Raw genomic sequence first — 24,469 nt, forward strand, 5'->3', positions numbered from 1 at the left:
GAGACTTGCCATCCTTGAAACGAATTTTGCTACCATCGTGCTATATGCTTCGTGTTGCTGCACTAAAGTATTTGATGAATAACGCAACTTCTAGAGAGAATCGGAATGCGGCATAATCTTGTTACTAATACTCCTTTTCATTCCTTCCATTTTTACCTTTTTTTTTGTATTTTGTCTTGAACGCATTACACCAAAAAAGGAACACGATTACCCTCCCTTATTGGCATCGTACGCAAGCAAGGAACGTGGACCTGTTAGGTTTTCGTTACAAAAAATCATCACAGTTACATTTAAAATGTGGATACTCACTTTTGCACGTTCCAAGACGTACACAATCAATCAGTCTTTCTTTTTGCGATTGAAAGGTGAAAGAAAGGTTATAAAGCGGCATTGTTTGGGAATGTTGTCCAAATTCAACGCAAAAGTATTTGTAGTCATCACACGTGGCGTTTTTAAATTGCAATGTTCCCCCCAATTTGGTCCAGTACATTGGTGGATAGTTTGGCTTAGAGTATTCCATTGCTGCATTCCTATCATTAAAGATGTTGTCTTGAAACGCAAATGTCGGTCCTGAACCATTTTCGTTTCGACTGAACCAACTGCTTAGTTTCCAAAGTTTCTGACCCCTGACAACTCTTGAACTTTGCTTTCTGTTGACTTTAATGTCCAGGCCAAACCGGAAATGTTTCGTGTCACCCACCGTGAATGAGAAGTTGTTGAAGCCAGTAATAGTTGCTTCAGATACGATAATTCCTAAAGAAACATGAAATATATATATATATATATGTGTAGCGAAATTTAATCATCAATTTTAGAAACATTTGCACTTCACAGTTTGTTTACAATTGTCAGCTGATTTTATTACATCACCATCAGTTGCCTTTCAACACCAACAGACCAGCATTCCTTTTGAAACTATCTCTTTTGTTCACCACTGGTCAGCCTTTTCAACATTGTCACTGTATAGAATTTAGACCAGCCAAGCTCACTCTTGTTGAAATACCATAACTACTGTACCCTAGTACAGTAGTTGTTTTTGTACCATGGCAACAACTGGCCAATCAAGAGACAGTCTAAATTCTAGCACATTGCATAATCCGGTAGATCTATACCATGTGCAGTTCTTAGTAGAAGGCTTCCAGCAAGGAACAAGTATCTTCTGCTAAGACTCTAGGAACTATACTACTACTCATCTACACTATACATCAACTACAACAACTACTATTAGGTTTTCTCACATATTTAATTTTGGATATTATTTCTCACCTGTAAAAACTTTCATCGCTTGTGTTATCCAAGGAGGAGTAAATTTAAAGTGTATTTTTGTTTGGACGCGTTTCTTCGGACAATTATGGACATCATGCCTCCGGGCCCCAGATGATTTATTTTTCTTGGATTGCCACATTTCTAACAGGAGTTATTCATTTTCACTGGTGAGCTTATGCACTTTTATTTTATGTTAGGCATTCATATTTCGAATACCAACATATGTATATATATATATATATATATATATATATATATATATATATATTATACCAAGTTAGGTATACTATACATGCAGCAACAAAATAGTAGTTAGATACGGTGTTGTAAGTACAAATTCTCTTTTCCCTCGGTGCCAATGATCGAACAACAGTGATATTGACAAAACGACTCCTAAGTTTAATGGAATACAATGGATTAACGTATTGAGAATTCATGCAGTTTGGTATGAGTTCATTGCTGTTGTCCATGTCAAAGCAACTGTGTGTTCAAGTAGTTCATGTGTACGGTTACATGAAAATACGAATTCAATATGCTATGGCATAGTTCCCAAACCTATCTTTCTTTAAGAAACGATATTGTTAATCGTATTAATATTTACGTATCTTTAACAGTTTCAGACACACGTTTCCTACTATTACTTTGAATTGAAGATTATCCGACAACTTGTGTGACACTAGTGTTTTTTCTTTGGTTTGGTCAACGTCCAGAGATCGCAAAATGAATTGCAGGTGCAAATGTTTACCTTAACTTTACATAACATGGTAACGTTTCCTTCTCTCTTCTAATTCTTGAGTTGTCTGTATGTTGGTTAACGAGGAAATTGGAAAAGCTTGCCGCATTGCGTAAAAGTTGTGAACATGAAGACCACCCTCGAACATGTTAATCATGACGGGAGCCATATTTGGCCCATGATTCTGACATGTTAGTGAATTGTCCAATTGCCCGTCCACATATTACACAGAGGGTTATACAATGTATATTGTACACATGTACTTACTGTATGGACATTGTGGACAGCATTCTTCACGGATGACTACGATATCAATTGATCCACACCCAGCATCAGAAGGACAGCTTTCAATTTCACATGTTGTTGTTCCATTGAAACATCTACAGTACGTGCACGGATCTAGACGCACCCCTTTGTTATGCAAAAGAAACTGTCCCCGGAAAGAGCAAGGATTTTGGTCCGTTATGTCGACTGAGATATAAATTTTGGACACTTATACACGTTATTACATTTGGAGACAATTTGTGATATCTCTTATTAATGTGATACACGTTTAAAACTGCTTTCTAGTGACACTCCCCAACTCCATCGCTTGTACACAGCTTGTATAGAGTGATGCATGTGTATTACCAAACAACTGCTCAATATGTGCATTATAAAACTAGGAAGATTTTAAGTATAAAAAGAGTTTATCTACTGTAAGAGATTGCAAACGGTGAGTGGAAGAGAGTGAGGGGTGGGAGGAAACACGAGGCTGCTCTTCTCATTATAAATGATACGTTTCCATCCAATTGTTCCACCTAGATATGAACTCAATGCTTTAATTGCTACAAACAGGAGATTTAATTCATGGAATTTCATAATCTGAACAAACTGCATTCATCACAAACAAATGAAAAAACAAAAATGACATCACAAACAAACGACAAAACGAAAAAGATGTAAGCATAAAAAATGACACATATTTGTTATTATTATTGTCATTTTTCTTGCGCTCCTTATCTAAATCTGTTTGATATGACAACTGGCTCTCTTGCGGAAAGGACATTATCTAAAATCTTATCTCTCTTTTACTTACCTGTACAACATCACCATCATATGAAACCAGAGATATAAGAAGACATATTCGATGATATACACAGATCTTTTTAAGTAAGAAACATGGATTGACCAACATTACCAATTATTTCATGAAGTTGAAGAGTAATATATTACAGGGGTTTCTCTGTGATTTCTCGTGTGAGAGCCTGCATGTGGAAAGGCAGGGGAAGAAATCGCCACCATAAATTTTCAGGGACGGCAACAGATTGCAGGGCAATCTGCTTCATAAAGGTCTTCGTCATTAGCCATGTAACAAGTGAAGGGAAATTTATCATTGACTTTAAACACATGTTATAAGCTACTCGTATGCTACTTAATGTATAACTAATAAATAGTCATTGCTTATCACAAATAGGTAGGCAGTTATGAAAGTATTTGCTATGTGATAATGAGAAGGCATGAATGCTGAGTAATCAGCGTATTAATTTACATGCAATTGACATGAGGACAACCTTTAATAGTTTGTATTGAATTTAGCCTCGAATGGTAGTGCACCGCATCACTACTTTTTTCCTAGTACTCGGGGCTTGCTGGAATCATTCCACTCATACTACTGTGCTTTGTAAATTCTGGTTAAGAAACGTTATTGAATGGGCTAAGGGAGTTGCCCAGAAAGTTTCTGTGATGTCAAAATGGAATCCGAATGTTAGCCGCTGAGAGTTAGTGAATTTGGCTCCATATTTCAGCCACCGAAATGGGCACCGTTAATATTTGCCTTGGGATTCACGGGGTTGGCTCCATATACCGGCCACAGTTTTATAGCCCACAGAACGCTGGGAAGATTTGGCGCCGATTTTAGCCGCAAAAACTACTGCTTTTTGACCAGGGACAGAACTTTTGTAATCGTAGCTCAGTCTTAGCCGTGAAATATGTGCATTCTTCAAGAGGTGATATAAGAAGATATATTTCTTGTGAATTTACCTGGAACAAGCCGTTCATATTGTTTACCAGTGAGTATTCGTGGATAATTATGTATGTGTAATATTTGTAAGACCAGGGATTAAATAAGTATAAACAAATTAATATGTAAGTTAACGACGATTCTGTCAAGATATTTCAAATATTAATATCCATTGAATAATTATGGTTAATATTCCCGATTTTATAATGTCGAGACAGTCGTGTAATTGTTGAAAACATTGTCAAATTGTTAAATGAAGTTGTTCTTGTGTGAATGCCGATAATTCGAACTGCACTTTTTGCATAAATTGCCAAAAAGGAGCAAATTGAAGTCAACTATATCGTTTAAGTCAAATGATTTTGAAGATCAGTGGTTTATACATAAGTTGTAGTGAATTTATTTAGAGTTACCGTTCTGTAAAGATATGAAATCGAGCTATTTCGCATTGAATATTCGAAATCAGCATGAAAAGTATTGATGTGCAGGGGTTGATTAAATGGTCAGACAGATCGACTTAAAAGGAGCACTGTCGTGGATATCGAAACGTTTTGCTATGATGATTTTTAGGCATATTTGGTATATGCATTTGGACGGTATCTTAGATATGGTTTTGTTAATCCAATGTTTAGGGTCATATTTTGGTTATCCGTAGCTGGTCATCCGTAATTGGGTCATCCGTGACCGGTATTACTTAGCGTATGAAGTGAACCGTCCCTTTACCCCAGCTGAACAGACGGTTAACATGGATAGAACATTTCGCGCCATTTTCTAACAGCTGACCTGTCTGTGACCTCTTTTGGGAATCTGTGAGCATTGACCTACCACATGCATGTCTGACAATTCCAGAGTGATAGTTTGTTCTCTGCCCGATTTAATTAACCTGTAGGCTAATAGGCCGATAAAAACCTCGTACAGTTTTGCAGTAGTTTTGTTGTGTTTGTCACACTGGAACCCTGACAGATCATTTTGTGACCATTCTGATACATGTTTGTTCATGTTTGCACATTATCGCTTCACCGTATGAATTTATTATAATTGCGATACCGTAGTTAATATTCCTAACGCAAGGCTCAACATTGACAGCATACGCTATAGCACTTAGTAAACGGCATAAGAAGGGCTGCACTCACTTTCAAAGTCTAAGAATCAACATACGTTTCCAACATGCCTTGATAAATCCTTGAGTGTCCTTTTGGAAACTTGAAACGGCACCTTACGTGAATATTAGCAATAAAGGAATGCCCAGACGGAACGCCCTGCACCAAAACTATCGCTTACTTTCCAACTTCGGTATATGTATCGTGTGAAATACTATAGTCGACGTGAAACAAGCACCAGTTGCAGTAGCTAGGGAAGAATAGAGCACGTGGCCTGATATGTTTGCGTTTGTTATGTTTTGACCTCTACGTATAAACAAAACGGGCCGCATGAACTACGATTCATATCATACGTATAATGAAATTGAATGTTTTCGTTTATGCTTCACTGTGTTCCAGCTCTTTTCATTTGACTATATAGATGATCGTCTGTGTGAATTGTATAGTTAGTACATAGGTCTTTACTTCCCTAAAGTATAGCAGCTTATTGTTGAAAGGTAAATCTACAGCACGACAAGCTTTAAAAAGAAGTTTTCTGATGACAAACAATGTGAAACTCACATAGAAGAGCAAAATATTCCACGTACACTGCTAAAGTTAAGAATCACATCCCAATATCTTGCCCAAACTCGAAGAATGGTCGATTCAGTGCGACCTGTTTCGATTGGCTAAACATTCAACTACGCCCTGCATGAAGTTGGATTAAAGTAGGCGGTCTGTGGTGCCATCTGGACAAATGGCGTTTATCAAAAGCTATCACATGAATACTATATAATCTAAAGCGCATCTAAATCATATTTTAAATAAAAAACATAAACATAATTGAGGTACAAAGTTGAACACAAACTGAGGCTAATGGAGTGTCGTGTTTTCGTATTTTTAAGTATAGTATATCGTCCCGTTTTATGTAAAACACACGAAGCAGTGAAATACTATGTAACTTTTACCTGAGCTGGCTGAGAAAGTGTTACTCCCATATCCAATTCCATCCGAGGGTTCAGCATCACTAACAGCTAACAAGCCGGCACAATTTAGAACAAGAAATAAGGCACTAAGACATCTCTTTCTTCCCTCCATATTTCCTTATATCGGTACTTCTTCAGCTATTTTACACGGAGAGAAATGTGCATACTGAGAACGACTATAAACGGGATCTCTGCTCTACCTATTTGAACAAAGTATATGGGAGCTTCAACGGGCCTCCTTATCCGCTCACAATTTCTTTCAAAGTCTACAATCAAGAACTACCGGAACTATTTCACTCTTTTTAAAACTTATGATTGAGTAATACTAGCTATGCTTTGGCAGATTTGACGATCAAACTCAAAAGCTGATTTTACTTGAATAACGCATCGCATACTTCTGCCATCTTCCTCTGTATGAATTGTATTGAATGTTTTTTTTTTGCTTTTTATAATTTCATTTAGCATCCAATGTCCGATGTAAATGTTTTAAAGTTAAATGGGTCTAATCGGAAATAATTTACCCAGTGTGTTGTGCTATGATAACCCGTGGGGCTTGGAGTTCAAATTTCGACGTAATACCAGTCATACAACTAATAGTTTAATGGCCAGCATAGAGCATGTATAATATTTGTTACTGACGTTCAGTTGATAAGCCATAACCACATCTTCTTTCGAATTATCTAATTGTGTAAATTCTTGGCATCCGTACAAAGAAAAAAACTTAACCACATTTGATTACAGGCTTTATTTGTCTCTCCAATTACTGTTAAAACCAGAACAAGGAAGTTTACACAGGTCAACCACAAGTTAAGTATTTTGTTCACTAACTTCAGAATGAATGCATAGCAATGATGTATTATTCATCATAATCACCTTCGTGGAGCTTATTGTCTGAGTAGAGAGCGGTTGAAAGAGTGGGCGGATGGGGGGAGGGGGGGGCTGGGGATAATGATGGGACATGGCATCAGGTTTATTGTGTGTTGTATTTGTACATGGTGATGTGACAAAAAGCAAAATATGTGAAAATGGAGGATGCAAAATGGAACCAATTAAAGTTGAAGAATTTAAAACAGTTGTAGATGTTGTACCGCTTTTACCTTTTATAGGTCAATGTAGTCCTACTTTACTTTTTGTAGCTATTGTAATATTCTGTCTATACCAGTGGGGAAGGTGTGGGGGACTTAGGTACCCGTTATTTTTCCCTCACAGAAATTGTTGTTTCTGCATGGAGGGTTAAATGCAAAATAGTGTTATCATTCCCATCATTTTAATACATTTTTGTAGTACAACTTTCATATAGAATGAGATTTTTCTCAACTGTTTGGGATTTTTCATTAAACACAAGCTTAACATATATCACAATAATGGCAAATGGGTTTGCTCCTTTTTAATTTGTGTAGTGTAACTTACCATTATTGAACCACAAAGTGAAATGCACTTAATAAGGAAGTAACCATTTCAACATCGCAAGAGGTCATAGAACAAAAAAAATTATAATTTCAGGATGGAGTAGAAAGTTTTAAATATATTATTCTATATGGAAATTCCTTTTGACGTTCATTAATGATACCCGCATTTTAAATCTAAATGGAATCCCGTTACACGTTAAAGCTACGTGTTGCTACAATATGTCCAAAGCATGTATAACATAAAACGTAATTGGTTATCATCAGTCCAGCGATTTGGGCTTCCAAGAGAGTTATCAACAGTTGAGTTCAGAACAAAAGATTTTGTGTCGCCCTACATTTTAATGTAACATATATATATTTTTATATATTTCATTTTTAATTTGCAAATATAACCTAATTATCTCTTTCTGTGATGTGATTTCGGTGGACTGTCCATAACTACATGTATTTTCCAGATGCTATCTTCTGTTAGTTAACGGTAGATTTTAGTACCGCTTAGTTTTGTGAAGGATTCATTGCAGGCAATACCTTTAACATCTCCCTTCCAACTTTCCAAGACATTATCATCAGGCTTCAGCAATGAAATTTATGAGAGTATCATTTATCCTAAGACTTCTGCAATTGGAGATACATAACACATTTATGCTGGTATCCAACGTAGCCTGATGTTGAAGATATTGCGTTTTCGAAATCTACTCCAAAGTTTAATTGCTAAGTAAGATATCACGGGATGACTTAACGCAGTATTTTCTAGTGCAAACATGCTATAACTCCCTATTGCGGAGATGACATTTTCACCCCCCCCCCCTGTAAGAATATTCCCCTCTCTCCGGCGTCCACTGCTTACCTCAGCCGTGTGAGCATCAACAGAATGGCTTGGCTTAATGGTATTGTCAGTTCTAGTGTCCCAGCTAAAAGAAAAGAAATTAAAAAATTATCTAGGTGAATGGAAATACCCAGCATCAACATAGATGTTCACTGTTTTACAGCTATTGTGGCATCGCCATGTAGTTTTCGAGAAAAAAAATTGTATTTGAATTACACTAAACACCCTTCCAAGCTAGGTATGTTTATGTCTGTCACCTCTGACCTCTTCTTAATTAGCCCATTTTGCTTAGTGGAATATGTCAGTATAAAGTGCTGTATATTAGTGTCTAAGTATTGCCAAGTAATAAATCAGCTTTTTCATTATCAAACCTAAGTCATTTTATCAATGGACTTGTGTGAGGCTAAGTTTATCATTACCATTTATCTTTCGACTTTTTCCAATCTAGCCAAATAACCTTGGCATTTAGTGCGACTAAGACCAACACCAGTGGATGTGGGACATTGCAGCCATCGTCGGGTAGAAACTGAGTCGCGGACAATAACACAATTGGTTACCATTTTTGTCCAATTTTCGCCCACTTTTGTCACAAACCGTGGGGTTTGATAAGCTTTTCGGGTAACCTATTATCTTCCACCACTCTCCCATTTCACATGTTTGATTACGTGTGTGTATGTGTGTGAACGGGTGTATGTGACTCCGCTTGTAAAAACGAAACTTGATAAAGAAACATCACGTGGTAGGTAAATAACCCATAGTAAGTACATTATCCCTATTGTTTACGGTTGAGGTCAAAGTTAATCTTAGGTCAACAGAGGTCAAAATTGAAACACTATACATTGGTAAGGCAAACTTCAATTGAGCTAGTACTTGGTGTGTGTTTGCAGTGTGTGTTCACAATAGTTAATCGATATGCTCACTTCAAGGTCATCTGGGGCGGAGAGAGATCAAACTATGAAAACTTCGTCATTTCAATAGCTTGATAAGGGAAACTTCCATTGAGCTCATACTTGGTACGTGCGTGTTCACCATGGTTAGTACAAGATCCACATTGTTAAGGTCCAAAGTCATGCCAGGGCAACAGAGGTCGAATGTCGTGTCATATCAACAGAGGTCTTAAAAAGAAGAAGTCGAATTATGCTCATGTTTTCCTGCTATTTGAGTCACGGTGATCTGGATAACCTATTCTGATTAAACAGTGAGGTTGAGATTGTGTTCATAGGCAGATCCATCAGGGATGGGGGAAGGGGGCAGGAAGGCTGTCACCCACGTTTTTCCTAATTATATTTATGGGTCCCAATTTGCGTTGCAATTTCATTGTGTCCCGTTAATTGTTGAGGTACCAACGAGATTTATTTATTGATAACAGGAAACACGTTGAAGAAACACTTTAGGCCAATCCGATACCGCCGTTTCTCCTGATCTTGAACAGGTGTAACAATTTTTTTGTGATAAATTGCTCGAAATCTAAATTCGTCATTATGCGGTTATACATCTAATGGCTTTCCACTATCGTCAGGAACTCAGATGGAAGGCGGTTTGGTTAGTGGTGAAAGCAAGAAAGCAAGCTATAAGGCAATACAAGAGAGGTATAGATCTCTACACTGGCAATTACCGACTATATCATGGAAACTTCTGCAAAATAAAAGATGGTACGTCCTTCATTTGATAAACATCGAGATGAAGTGCGTTGAGTACGATTACACAGTAATTACACTACGATGGTAAATACGAGTACCAAATATTGTACTCGAATACGACTATGAATCCATCATGATGTCTGATACGATTACATTGCAACGTTGGAAGTTTACGGGGTACGAGTATGGACTCACTATAAATGTTACAGACTAAGCGAAATGCATTTTGGTAATATCTGGTTTATCACTCGCTTTAGGAGACAAAGGTGAAAGTTGATTGTAACAATAGACAAGAACATCTCCTTTTCCAATGAAAGAAATTTCGCAAAAGAGGAGATAAATGGGCTCGGAACAAATCGAAGTATGACACCAAACAATGCTTTACTTTAAAGGTAATTCATTTAGCACATCGGGCAGAAAAGAAAGAAGAACTTTCTTTTCGTCACAAATGAGATAAACATTGAGAAGGAATTGCACTGAGTGTTATGACGTATAAATCTATATCTTTATCATATTATGGCCCTTTTGTTTTAAATTGAAATTGATTTTAATATTGAAAAATATTTATTTCCACTTCAACATAACATACACAAAGTGAACATATAACATTTGAATATACAATACAAATACATTCCATAGGAATTAAACAATTGATATATACAAATGATGTGAAGTGGGGGAGACCTGGCAGAAGCAGAGCTTATAAAGGCCAGGCCACCAAAAAAAAAAACACCTCTCCACCAAAATGCACCTAAACATAGGAAAAGAAACTAGAAACTTTACACGTGCTTATTTAATAAAGACCGTTTTTAGTTGTTTTTTAAAATGTAAAAGTGATTTTGAACTATTGACCTGGGTATCTAGGGTGTTTTAAAACCTAGGACCAGTATATCTAACAGTTAGTTTTGAAGTTGCAGAAAAGGTAGGTTCACGAAATAAATTTGACTGTTGTCTGGTAGTATGGTCATGAATTGTATTAGTAGGAGTGTAAAAAGATGAAAACTTTGTTGAAAGCAAGCATTCCCACCACTTGAACATAAAAATACCCAACTGATAATGATAAATGTCAAAATTTGTCAGTAACTTAAGCTCACTAAATAAATGGGAGGTATGATCACGATAAGATGCATTACAGACTATTCTTACAGCTCCTTTTTGTAGGAGAAAGAGGGAGTTTACTTTATTGGGAGAAGAGTTTGCCCAGGATATAGCACAATAATGAAGATGAGGAATTATTAAATTTTATAAATAGAGAGTAGAATATTATTTGGAATAAATGATTTAATTTTATACATGACACCTACAATTCTAGCAACATAAGTTTGTACTTTATGAATATGTGGCTTCCAATTCATATGATTATCAATTAACACACCAAGGAATTTAGTAGTGCTAACATTACAAATCAGCTGATTATCAATCTTTATATTTATATCACAGACCGCTTTTTGGTAAGGACGAAAAATCATAAAGTTTGTTTTATCAATGTTTAAAGATAATTTATTAGCCCGAAACCAAACAGATACTTTAACCAGTTCCAGTCGGAATATGACATTAACAAGAGAATTAAGTTACACAGATGAATTGCCATCAGCAAAGAACTTAAATAATAATTTATTTACATAAAATGATGAAAGTACTTTGTATCAAAATTTGAGAGATGACCCTTGAAAAATGTGCTCATCAACTAAAGGTTCTTACGTCACACAGAAGACCACCAGTTGCGTTTGTCAGCTGCAGAAACATATTCAACTGGTAAACAGTCATACTTTTATCACCAGCAGCAAGATGTGTACAAGTCATTACAAAATCGTCAAGGACGATCCGGTGTTGAATGTCTTCCAAAAGTGCTCAGATTTTGTTTATATGAAGTTGAAAGAACATCTTCCTGTGGCGTTATTAAAATTGATAAAACTCTGGATTCAATTTAACACTCAGATAATACCGGCGAACCTTCTGGTTCGAAAAGAGCTTAATGCTGCAGATTTTGAAGCCTGCAATATTAATATAAAAACAGAATTAAATCTCTCAAATGTTTTTTTCTTTCTTCTGTGAGTATTCATGACAAAGCAGGACTAAAGGTTTGCCAATTGTCAACCTTTTAAAAATAATCCTTTGGTATGCTAGAAAGGACCATGCATGCCTACGTTTAGCACAGCTTTCGAGGAAAGTTGGATGTTTCCAACATGGATACAAATAGTGTTGCTACGATAATCGTTTTCAATATCGGTATCGGCCGATATTTGCAATATCGGCAGCATATCGGTATCGGTAAAATTTTGCCTCATTGCCGATAACAGCAAACCGATATTGAACTTTTCTTTTTAACAGCAGAGCTACTTCTTTATACTTGCAATGATTTGTTAATCTGCCCAAGACGATCCATTTCTTTAGCGTCAGTTAAACTCAGATTCATTTTCGATTAATATCCATGTAGACCTGACCCTCCGTAACCTCTAAAAACACGTCTACGGCGCGCGAATATAACCAATGACCTTCGTTCGTGAACCTTGGCCTACACACAGCAATAGTGCAGCATATATACACTGTACTAACCATTCATTTTCTCAAAGGCCTCCGTGAAAACCTTGAACATGATGTTTAAACTGCACAGTTCAGCAGTGTTGGAAAACCTTGTTCAATTTCCCGCGAACACACTGCCGATTTCCCGCCGGTGTTCGCCCAGCGAACACGCCGAGCACGCGTAGCGTGCGAGCATAAAGGCGTGGTGCACAGGGGCCCGCCTTAGGGCCTTGGTGGGGTCATGGGGTAGAACCCCTCGTGGGTATCCTGGGGGCGAAAGCCCCGAAAAAAAATTGGCATTTTTTGCGTGTCTGGCGATGAAAAAATTCGCAGTTGAGGATGCAAAATACTGACAACTTTTTTTATTTAAATTGTCACGAAATAGATGAAAATTTTAAAATGACAAGTTAGAGTAGCTATATTATGTTATAAAATGAAAAGAGATTTAATCTGTCTTTCAATCTTTAAAAAGTGCAACTTACAAAACTTCCGATATTATGAAACAAACAACGTTCAGCAAAGCCCTGTTTCTAGACTGCCTAACAATGAATAGCGTGCACTATGCGTACATTTTTACAACTGCAGTGTTTAACCCTATACCCAACTACCACGGTACATATGTGCTGCGAATTTTCCCAGGTACCTTCCCAAACAACTGTGAGCTCATCCCCTGTGTAACACCTGTTTGTTAACATTTTTTGGCACGTTGCCAGGGAACTTTTTAGTTACGTGAGATCCGTAACCGCCGAGGTGGTTAGGCTATTTGCTATACACTTAACTATGGTAGGATATTATTTTTTTCCGTATTTTTGGAAATTCTAGAAAATACTTTCTTTTCCCCCCGCTTAACAACAGATGTGGTCTTACGGTTTATTCATAAATGGATGCACTAGAGCCTTGTTTACATGACATTAGTTGCATTTAGTACGATATGCCAGTTTTGCGTGAATTTTTCGAAAGTGTTTTGCTCGATCTTTCGTAATATTTGAAACTTTTTTTTTTTTTGTACCACCTTACTATCCGTACACAATTGGTCATTTCTCTACTGATTTTCAGTTTTTTTTTCCCTCTATACGGTCAAGTGAATAAGTTGTACATTGAGTATAAACTCAATAAATTGTAACTTTTACATTGTGATCGACAGTTCGTAACCTAATTAAGATGCAATTTTGCAAGCATACGTTAACACTGTAGCTACTTGTAAGTCTTTACGATGTTAAGGCTCACATTTACTGCGTCCATTTTATTATCGTGTGCAGCGCTGCAGTGAAAAAGATTCCGCCTGGATTTCAATTACCATTCTCTTTTTCAAAATCAGGAAAAAAGTCATTCTTTTCAACTTAGGACAAAAGGAAAACAAACCACCATATTTTGTTGTTGTTTACTTGAAGATATATTTGTGAATGTATGCATGATTAAAAGTACGATTTTGCCTATATTTTGTCTGTTAAAAAATATCGGTATCGTATCGGTATCGGACCGATATTGGGATGATAATATCGGATATCGGCCAAAACCGATATTGATGATATCGGCGCAACACTAGATACAAATAAGACTTCATCATTATTAAAAGTGGATTTAAATATTTATCGGAATTTGTTGGAGAAATTTGTTGGATTAAATGACGATCTTTTGGAATAGGTTGATTTATTGGGGAAGAAAAAGTTTGCAATTGTCTACCAGGTTTTCAAAAATAGATACTTTTATATATATATATATATATATATATATATATATATATATATATCAAATACATGTTTGAATAAAATTAAGAGGCTACTATCCTTCAGTGACAAAAAACATTATTGGAATAAAATTAAGGGACGACAGTTTCGTTACCTAATCCCGATGACCAAATGAGACAATAACACCATTATTTACAGCTCAAAAAGTTAAAAGGGATTAGAAACTCCTGTGTGTAGGCTTAATTACAGACATAATTTATAACCTAAATATGCCTACGAATGCACCATTTCGCGTCTAAAAATGTAATTTGTTTATCTTGGTGGGAGGCAGTCTCGATCCCCTTCTTGGATGTTGCCTTCAACAACCTCACGACCATACTCCCTCCTATTTATTAATTTTATTAATAATGTACAGGATATTTTACAGGATACACGTATATATATATATATATATATATATATATATATATATATATATATATATATATATATATATATATATATATATATATACATATATATATATATATATATACATATATATATATATATACATATATATATATATATATATATATATATATATATATATGTATATATAACATACATACATACACACACACATCTACATACATAAATTCATAACACCTTCTATACTCTTAAAAATGTGTATAATTACGATCACCTGCCTCTGAAGGTCGGAAAAGTATTTAAAAACTTAAACATGTTCAAATCTGTCCCATACTCTCATCTGTTTTGTCTTCTCTGGATTGAAGATAACGTCCCTCTTCGTCTTCTTGAAGAACAGCCAGCAGTTCAGTTACATCCACCTCTCCTCCATCCTCATCGATGGGATGTAGCTCCCGAGGCTGTCTTAGCTGAGGATTGGTACTTCCGGAGGAAGTTAACATCCGTCCTTGTAAGTTTTCTCCATCAGGTTCCTTTGCAACAAAATTATTAAACGTACATTGTAATAGTATAGTATCCAATGGAGACTTGACAAGGGATGGTAAGTTCAGTAAAGTCTCAGTGAGATTCCGGAAAAGCATACAATTTTGTAACAAATAAATCAATCAATTAAAAAGAATCAAGGAATGTCCCCTTTCGTGAAACTATAGTGATGCACAAATGTTGCAACAAGACAAGAAAACTTACAGCCATCTCGTCATCCACTGAAAACTGAATGTAATCACATCTTTTGGCCAACAATTCCCCAAGTTCTTCAGAAAGGTCCACGAATTTTGGTCTGTCCGCTGGGTCCTCTTGCCAACATTTGAGCATCAACTGATAGCTAAAAACAGTAAGAAAATCAACAAACAGGTCGATATCACCCACCAAATATGTTGTTTATTGTAAATTTTGTATTAAGTAGTTTCTTTTCATAATACAAGTACAAGTAATTAATAAAATTAGTAAATAATAATACAAGTACACACACATATACACACATAAATACATATATATATATATATATATATATATATATATACCTTTGCAGACTGACAATGACTCTGAACATTGAATGAAAATACTGTTTGGAAGTTTCGAATGTCTGCACTTGTGTTGATTGAAAACTTCTTCAGATCACACAGAACTATACTCACATGTCATCTGGACAATGCTCCGCTTTCTCCATACGATAGCCTTCTCGTAACTTATTCACCAGAAATCGCAGTGCCATGCCAGGATATGGCGATCCACCCAATGTAAATATTTCATGTAATACAACGCCGAATGACCACCTAAGAAGTAAAATGAGACAGAATATTAGCACGTCGTTCTTATATTTCTTTCGCCAGATTGAACGTCAAGTTACCTTTATGAAACAGTACCTTATTGACCACATCTATACGCAAATTTTCCCAAAAATTTCTTTTTATTCAAGAATATCTATATTTTTGCACCCTATGGTACATTTTTTATCGAAAATAATAATGTCACTCCCTGTGTTGTATGTTAAGCACAAGACCCAATATTTTCCCTTGATCGAAATTTACAGAAAAGACGTAGAAAATAACTCAAGCAATACATGTTGTAAAGATTAAAGCTGCCATTCAAATCGACATATTGAATGACATGATTACTGTAAAATACATATACAATTCAAAGAGTAAAGAAAATTAATTTCAAATCAATTTCTCATATTATTGTACAGAAGAAAAAATAACACACAGTACAGTATGAAATAGCATAATATGACGTACACTTAAAACAGAAGTATTGCCAACTGGTTAGTGTCCATAAAAAACTTCAATTCAACAAAGGTATTGATAGATTATAGACGAGAAAGATATAGGGGAGAAATAAACTGAAAGGGTGGGAGAGAAATGGGAAAGAGAAATAAGAGGAGATAGATATAGAGATGATCGACCAACCCATTAAACAAGAAAGATCAGATTAACAGATGATGGCAGGGGTTTAAGTGTCAATTCTGTTCAGATTTAGCTTGAAAAAAAAAAACATGAAAAGAAACATATAGAGAAAGAAAAAGGTTTTAGTTTCTAGTGGTACTATGACGTCATCTCAAGTTTACCAAATTACAACTCCTCTGTGATATCTCCCTAACGAAACAAGATTTCTGTCAGCTGTTTGGGGAAAGATGTTTTTCACAAAGATCTCTCTCACATAAGCAAAACAATGACGGTTGTTGTGTTTGTGTCTTTTATTAATTTTACCAAAATACCAAATGTTCAGATTATCGTGTACACTAGCGGCAAAGAAATTGCTGTCTGAAATTAATTTTGCGTCACGATTTATTGTAAATTTTCCTGGATCTTTAATATATAAACCACCAATATACGTATATACTACCCAAACAATTTCTTAGACCGGAGCAATAAACTAAACTGTGAAGTAATCAAGCGAAAGGTATACATTGCGATACTTACACATCGCTTTTCGAAGAACATATCCCACTGAAAATAGTTTCTAGGCTACACCATTTAACAGGTATTTTCTTGTCTGCAGTTTCCTGCCTCCTATATCCCCTCGTGTAGATGTCATCGGACATGCCAAAGTCAGATATTTTAACTTTTAAACCATCACCGACTAGCACATTTCGAGCTGCAAGGTCTCCATGATAACGTTTTGCATTTTCCATGTAGGCCTTTCGATAAAAAATAAAGTATTTTTTAATATATATGTTGTGTTTGATTTATGGATCTTACAAAGTCAGCCTATACAGTTCTTGGAACGTTCACGGTTTCAGATCTCGGCACTCTCTCGAACAGGGACACTGAAACAATAGCTACGCCACTGATAAAGTAAATATTTGCAAAGTTGAAGACTTTTGAAGTCTAACCAATTTGTAGACGACATATGTAGTCAACGGGATTAAAAGACCGAAGTGTGTATCTGGCTGGGGCTGAATATATTAACTTTAACCCTTGAAATGATTATATTGGACCATTTATACACTTACGAACTCACAGGCTCATTTCTAGCTGTGGCGAGAATCACCAATTTATATAATAACCAATGCTGATTGTGATGCAGACATCGCATCCTAACATTCAATGTTATATGGTTAGGCCTACTATAACATCAAGGGTGTTTGAAAGCTCACCATTCCATTTGTGATATCGCGAGCCACACTGATCTGTTTTTCTTCCCCTAAAGAGTATATCGGATCGATGGCTGAACTGCCTTCCTGGTGAAAGAATAAGGTGAGGTGAAGATAGTAGTGAGATGAAGTCCAATATGTTTATTGATCAAACAACGTAACATTCGTACCTTTATAAACACAGCGTATTTCTAGCAATGCATATCTGAAGCTTGTATTCAGGGGACGGATCCAGGATTTAAAAAAAGAGGGTGTGTGGCCGTGTGGTCGTTGATGCCGATTCCCACGTGACCCACGAGCGTGAAGGATTCCTTTAAGGCTAAATTAAATCTTTAATTAGATCGACACGCACGATTGTGCTTATAACTACCTTTAATATTATGTTTGGGTCGAACGGGGGGGGGGGGGTTGGAACCACAGGCACTCGTAACGTTATGTAGGTGTATAGTATATAAACACGGAGAAGGTAGGACACTCAATTCAAAACAAACGTTGAAAAGTCACCATTTTCAGAAAAAGTTACGTTCCAATTTGACCAAAACCAGCGTAAGTATTAGCTTGAGTACAAGATGATCACCTGCGGTAAATCTGACACCAATTAGACCACTGCAGCACAGATGATTCGTTAATTTGCGGTCAAAATGATGAGTTGTACCGTTATCGCGACAATCCAATTCTTCTCGCCATTTTGAATGACGTCACTGGTTGGTCACGAACGATCCCATTGGAGGAAAGACGGGTACAAATGACATAATGAAAACTTTAAAACTTTGCGCTAGCACACCGTACCACAAGGCACGAGTGACCAAAAGCAAAACAAAAACAAAACAAAACACTGTAATGATGGTGAAAGTGGTTAAGATTCCTTTAGTTTTTAATAGCGTTTCATATATAGAAAGCAGTTATGGTTAAATATACATGTTACACATCCAGTAAAATGAACTACAATGACCCACAAAGTAAATGAAAAAGAAAAAGTTTTATTAACAATTTGGCTATTAATTGACAACCAAATTTTAAGAGAATCACATTTTCAGCATGATTGCCACATGGTTCCCCTGTATAACATGGTACTGCACTAGCTTCACTTACTTTATTCAACATGGAATCAGAGATTGTTGCAGCAGCAAAGAAGGGCCATAATTTTTTCGTTCTTGGCCAAGCTGGAACTGGTAAAACAAAACTTATCAAATCCATAGAGCATTCCCTTACTGGATTGAACCGAAATGTTAAGATGACTGCTTCAACTGGTCTAGCAGCAGTTGCTGTAGGAGGGACAACCCTGCATGCTTTCTTTGGTATAAGTGATGGACGGTATACCGATGATGAAATCATACATAAGATTCGAAACAACATCGATTACAAAAGAATTAGAGATGGTATCATATCTACTGATACCCTTATCATAGATGAGGTATCTATGATATCAAGAAAAGTGTTCCTGCAAATCGAGGTCATCGGCAGAAGAGTTCGTGAGAAATCTCTGCCCTTTGGTGGCATGCAAGTGATCCTTGCAGGTGATTTTTTTTCAGCTGAAACCAGTACCCAACCATCACTTCAATGATCCTGGTGACATGATATTGAGTGAAACTTTACTGAAGAGTTTTGTTCCTCACCAGTTTGTCTTAACCAAAGTATACAGACAAAATGAAGGTAAGAAGCACAATTTTAACTGGCATTACATTATTACTGATAGACTTTTACTTCTATAGGAGTCTAGACTATATACAGTATCTCATTTAATTTTCACTGATCAGCATTAACACATTTTGAATTAAAAATATATAAATGTTTATCCTTCCTGCCAGCTCTATTTTGAGCTTTTGAAGGTATCATATCTGCTTACAAAAATTTACTTGACTTAAAATAATTAAATATGACCTTAGTACAGTAAATCATGCATGACTTTAATCAAAATTGAAAAATAAAACAGTAACTGAGACTTTCTCACTGTTTCTAACGAAACAAACTTATTGATCAAGTTGAAATAGGAGCTTTTTTTGGCATCCCTGTAGGCTTCATTGAAACAAAAAACCCTATGTAAACTTAAGTATTAAGTATTAGCATATTGTGTATAAGCTTGATATGAATTCAAATGCAACTGATGAAATCACTTTCTCATGTTTTTTTAATTTGCTCATCTTTTTCAGTGGAATTAATTACTGCTGTTCATGAGCTAAGCCAAGGCCTGGATTGCTCAAATGGAACAAAGCATATGGTGAAATCCTTGGAAAGACCACTACCACCTGGGGAACGTCCTATGAAACTATTTGCCCTTAACTATGATGTAGAGAAAGTCAACTCAGACTGCTTACTGAATATGAATGGTAATACTAATAATTATAAATATCTGTAAAAATCTAACTTCAAGATAAACACACTATACATACTACATCTTCTTTACTAGAGGTTGATGAACATAAAAGCTGAAAGGTTTTGCAGATGCAATACCAGCATTTGATTTCCTTCCTCTGGATTTTAGTGACTGACCTAAAATAATAGAATTAATTGTGGAACAATAAGAAGAGTATGTAGGGTGTGTGGCATTACCATTATGCAGACCTCTTTGTTGACAGAAATGGTTCTCAATAATATCAGAATTAAAACGAGATGGTATAATATATCCATTTGGATATTCCTCCAGATGAATCCGGCAAATCTCTGGAAATGACAACAGGAGAGATTCGATGTCATCACAGCACTCTGTTGAGAGGATGCATTTTCTTTTCTCTTTGTCAGGGACATGGACATTTGTCAGAGCACAGTTTCTCCAATCTTGAAAAAATTTGCAGGCTTTACCCAGAGTGGCAATTCTGTCATCATGTACATCCTTAATTGGCCGGTTATCTCTAAAGATTTGAATAATTTTACTGGTTGTTTCCAGCAATTCAATTGTGCTATCGAGACCATTTCCATTGATCAAGCTTGATCAAGTAACACCTCTGTAGCTAGTTCCTTAGATACAGCCATGCTTTTTAATGTCCTGAGGTTATTGCACTCAACACCACTATCTACCCAACCAATCAATTTTGGTTTGCCATCATCCATTTCTATAACAAGATCTTCCTGAATTTTGGTCTCATCATGGATCAGTAAGCCAGCTCTGCCATCAGGAGCTATGTGAGCATCATTAGCTGCCTCATACATCCAATGAAATACTGCTTCTTGTATTCCGCTCCTCTGTTTCACTATGTTCTTGTATCTTCGAAGATGACGTCCAGATGGTAGAACCAAGTAATTACTATCTTTTAAGTCCTGGTATGCTTGTGGGCTCCTCAACCAAAGCGATAGGCAGAGACTGATGATTTCCTTGTCCCACTTTCTGCCATTTGGACTTTTTGTTTTAAGGGCACCATGTTGTGACTTCAGAAGTACTTTCATCTCAGGTGATGCATTTGGGAAACAGCTCTCCAAAATCTTGGATATGTCGCTGTCATCATCTTCATCTAATATCACATCTTTCCCTAGGTTCAGCGAAGGTAGTTTCTTACAGCAGGTACAAATACCTGAAGTAGCTGCCCATGAAAGGACCTGCTTGCAGTAACTTGATCGTATGACCGTTACGTCTGTGCTGGAGATCCCTGATCTAACTTTTTCTACACTAAAGTAACGTAATTCTTCCCTAGGCTCAATCAGATGAAATCCTCTGCAAAGCGATAGTTTCCGAACAATGTCAATTGTTTTTAAGAAGCTACTTTCAGTGCAAACAAATCTGCTGTCAAGATCAAGTTTATCGATGTCTATGGAACGACCTCTCACCTTCAGCGTCCAAGTGCCATCGCATATTTGTATGTCTTTCATCACCATGTTACCATCAACAAACATTGAGGAGCTAACACTTACTTCAAGTTTCTCTGGTGAACAGGATACCAAGATGACATCAGCTTGGATAAATTTTGTCAGTTCCTGTAGTTGCAATGTAGGTTCTTCATTGGGGATAACGTTTTCCTTCTGAATCATTGAGATGCCATGGTAAACCAAAACAGATATCCCACCAATCTGCTTTCTTCCTTTCTTGGCAAATGGGAATAGTTTCTGTAAGGCAGTGGCCAGTTGTTTCTTTGACCTTGGGCTACTCTCCTTCATAAGCTCCCTGAATGCAACATAACCATTCGGTTCAATTGTGATTCTCTCTGTCAACCTGAAAGAGGGTAAACATCGCAAGCCATTAATATCTTGTGCTGGTATAAATATTATACACATTTTTAAATACTCATTTTTGTATCATTGCAGGCACTATGAAGAGTTACAAAGGAATTGACGATGGGGACATAAGAGCGCTGTCAAGAAGTGTGGCACTACCGGTGTTACATCTGAAGGTGGGTGCTCCTGTTATCCTGACAGCAAACGTAACACGAACACTAGTGAATGGACTAAGAGGGATTGTGCAGGATATGCACACCAGCCATGTAACAGTGCAGTTTAACGGATTGGATGGTACAACTAATGTTCATCCCTTTAGATTTACAGTCTTTTCTGCAGACAAAGGAAAGGATGTTGCAAGCAGAAAGCAGCTACCACTGGCACTCGCTTTTGCTATGACAGTCCACAAGGCCCAGGGAATGTCTATTAAGAGACTAGAAGTAGACTGTCGACATATGACATTTCCAGGACAGATCGGAGTTGCAATTGGAAGAGCACAATCCAAAGATGGTCTACATGTCACACATTTTAAGCTGAACCTAATCAAGCCACAACCAAGAGAAATCAGGGAATTCTATGACTCTGAATCAACCCCTATGAAGGATACGCTTCACTGCTGCCAAGTTAATGTGGACAGCTTGCATCAAGTTGAACAAAAGGCAGCCGATTTCACCCCTCAGTCAAGTTGTCATGAAGAGAAAGACCCTGACAGTGATGAAGAAGTACTAAACTTCATGGATATGTACGAGAAGGTACTAACAGGGGATACAGGTGACACATTGCCTTTTCCAACAACAGACTTACTAGATGCCATGACCTGTAAGATTGTCCTAACAAAGGAGCAGGAAAACCTTAACAACCAAATCACTTTACTGAGATCCCGAATCAGCATCACCGACTCTTTTATGAGTAAAATCTACAACACAGTTAAAAGCCTCTTTGAAACACTTGTACCACTAGGCAACTCAAAAAATCACAACTGCTCTACTTTCTATGCCTCCTTCAACAACTACTTGGGATCTGAAGCCTACCGTGGCCATGTGGAGCAACTTTTTCTGACCACCACCCTGGAGAAGACACAATCTAGGCTGGCATTTGGCCTTGCTTGCAAAGTTCGGGAAGTTGTTACTACAAATGCAACTAAAAAGATGAAGGATGCTGCAGATAGAGAGGCCCAGGAAGCACAGAAGGTGTTTGACAGCTCTGATGGTGGCAGATCTAAGTTGCGGTATATTGCTGGGTGGTGTGTGGCTACAGTGAGGCACAGGAAGAGACAGGCAGTGAGAAGGCATCTGTACAGTCCAAAAGCCAAGGAGTTTGTAAACACCACACACAGACAAGTGGAGCTGCTGGACATGCTTGTAGTAACTGCTGCAAGTATACATGAATCTTCATGCGACAAACCATCACTTGCAGAAATCCAGAGGAAAAATAATTTAAGAGAGAGCCTTTGCCATTCTTCTGTCAGCTAGATGCCACTGTCAGGAAACTTGAAACAGAGCAAACCGTCAAAGCCCATGGAGATGAAATGTACGATTTTATTTTTAAGACAATCATGTCAGATCCAGCTTTGACAAGCATGTGGCAGAAACTGTTTCCAGATGGTGAGTTTGATGATTGTGCAAGAGAGCTTAGACAGGAGCTTTTTCAGAAGCATATCAATATGTCGTCTGCACAATTCAGGAGGGAATACAAAAGATCTATAAAGGTTCAGAAGAAAGAAGCCCACCGCAAGCAGATCAAAATGTCAGAGCCCAGAAAAGGAAACAATATGAAGAAGATCTCCAAGCTACCACCACTTTCCAGCCCACATTCATCAACCAACCCAGACATGACAGCATCCTGTAGCAGTTCTTCCAATCAATTATCCAATAAGAGGAAGCCTACTAAGAAGGAAAAATCCAAAGGCAAGGCAAAAAAAACCAAAGACCCTGAAATGGCCATGTGGTTTCTGCTTCTTGGAATGTATGACAGATTGTGTTTGCTGTGACGGATGTGCAATGTGGTTTCACTATCAATGCATGGGCCTTAATGGGGAGGAGCAGGAACTGAAAGACACCCATTGGTACTGCACAACATGCAAACAATAGATGTTCTATACCTTGACTACTGTATTGAGTACAAAGGAAGTTTTCGACGAGAGAAATTTATCACATGCTATAGAGAAACTTCATTGTATCAATACGTACTGCAAAGTCGCAGGTTTTTCTACCTTTGGGATTAAGGCTTATTCATATTACAATTCATTTTTGGAAGGGAATGATGAAGAAGCAGCTTTTGAATCTAAATGTCAGATGGGGATTCTGAAGCATTGCATTCAGTCGCCACATATTCCCTCGAGCTCTCAAGTTAAACCAAACTTTCACCAGCCATGGGATTTTACGCTGTGTACAGAAAATATAAATTACAACAGGCTTCTTTTGCTTTCCTGGTGCATGTTTTCTGATAATACTATACTAGTTAGGCCCCTAGGCGATATGCACACACACAACGAATCACCTGTTCTTAGATTCAGTGGAATTGGATTATGAACATTTTGCCCAACCAACCATCATAATACTTGACAAAACTTACCACGAAAAAAGGCTGACTTTCGGCATCTTGTCTCTTGTTTA

General features: G+C 37.0%; 2 protein-coding genes and 1 pseudogene across 2 annotated transcripts; 1 reads left to right on the forward strand and 2 right to left on the reverse strand.

Moving 5' to 3' along the window:
* Positions 1-14,877: 14,877 nt before the first annotated feature.
* Positions 14,878-18,815, reverse strand: LOC139984457 (tyrosine-protein kinase receptor Tie-1-like). Its single transcript, XM_071998372.1, has 6 exons — positions 18,804-18,815; positions 17,715-17,798; positions 17,038-17,255; positions 15,754-15,891; positions 15,305-15,440; positions 14,878-15,090 (listed from the first exon to the last, which is right to left on the reverse strand). The coding sequence occupies exons 1-6, from the start codon at positions 18,813-18,815 to the stop codon at positions 14,878-14,880; spliced, it is 801 nt and encodes a 266-aa protein (XP_071854473.1).
* Positions 18,563-23,326, forward strand: LOC139984458 (ATP-dependent DNA helicase pif1-like; annotated as a pseudogene).
* LOC139984459 (uncharacterized) lies at positions 19,969-21,993 on the reverse strand. The gene is made up of 2 exons (XM_071998374.1): positions 20,650-21,993; positions 19,969-20,608 (listed from the first exon to the last, which is right to left on the reverse strand). Exons 1-2 carry the CDS (start codon positions 21,912-21,914, stop codon positions 20,101-20,103), a joined length of 1,773 nt encoding a protein of 590 aa, XP_071854475.1. The 5' UTR covers positions 21,915-21,993; the 3' UTR covers positions 19,969-20,100.
* Positions 23,327-24,469: the final 1,143 nt, after the last annotated feature.

Source organism: Apostichopus japonicus, chromosome 17, assembly GCF_037975245.1.
Source record: "Apostichopus japonicus isolate 1M-3 chromosome 17, ASM3797524v1, whole genome shotgun sequence".
NCBI lineage: Eukaryota > Metazoa > Echinodermata > Holothuroidea > Aspidochirotida > Stichopodidae > Apostichopus > Apostichopus japonicus.

Bases quoted from the DNA above. Each gene is read 5' to 3' on its own strand.
- LOC139984457 (XM_071998372.1), bottom strand. The intron at 17,256-17,714 runs GTGAGCTTTCAA...TTTTATCGAAAG, and splicing joins GCGATATCACAAATGGAATG to GCCTACATGGAAAATGCAAA. The intron at 15,892-17,037 runs GTAAGTATCGCA...TTTACTTCTTAG, and splicing joins TGTTCTTCGAAAAGCGATGT to GTGGTCATTCGGCGTTGTAT.
- LOC139984459 (XM_071998374.1), bottom strand. From the start codon at position 21,914: ATGTGTATAATATTTATACCAGCACAAGATATTAATGGCTTGCGATGT. The intron at 20,609-20,649 runs GTTACTTGATCA...TGGTCTCGATAG, and splicing joins AAGGAACTAGCTACAGAGGT to CACAATTGAATTGCTGGAAA.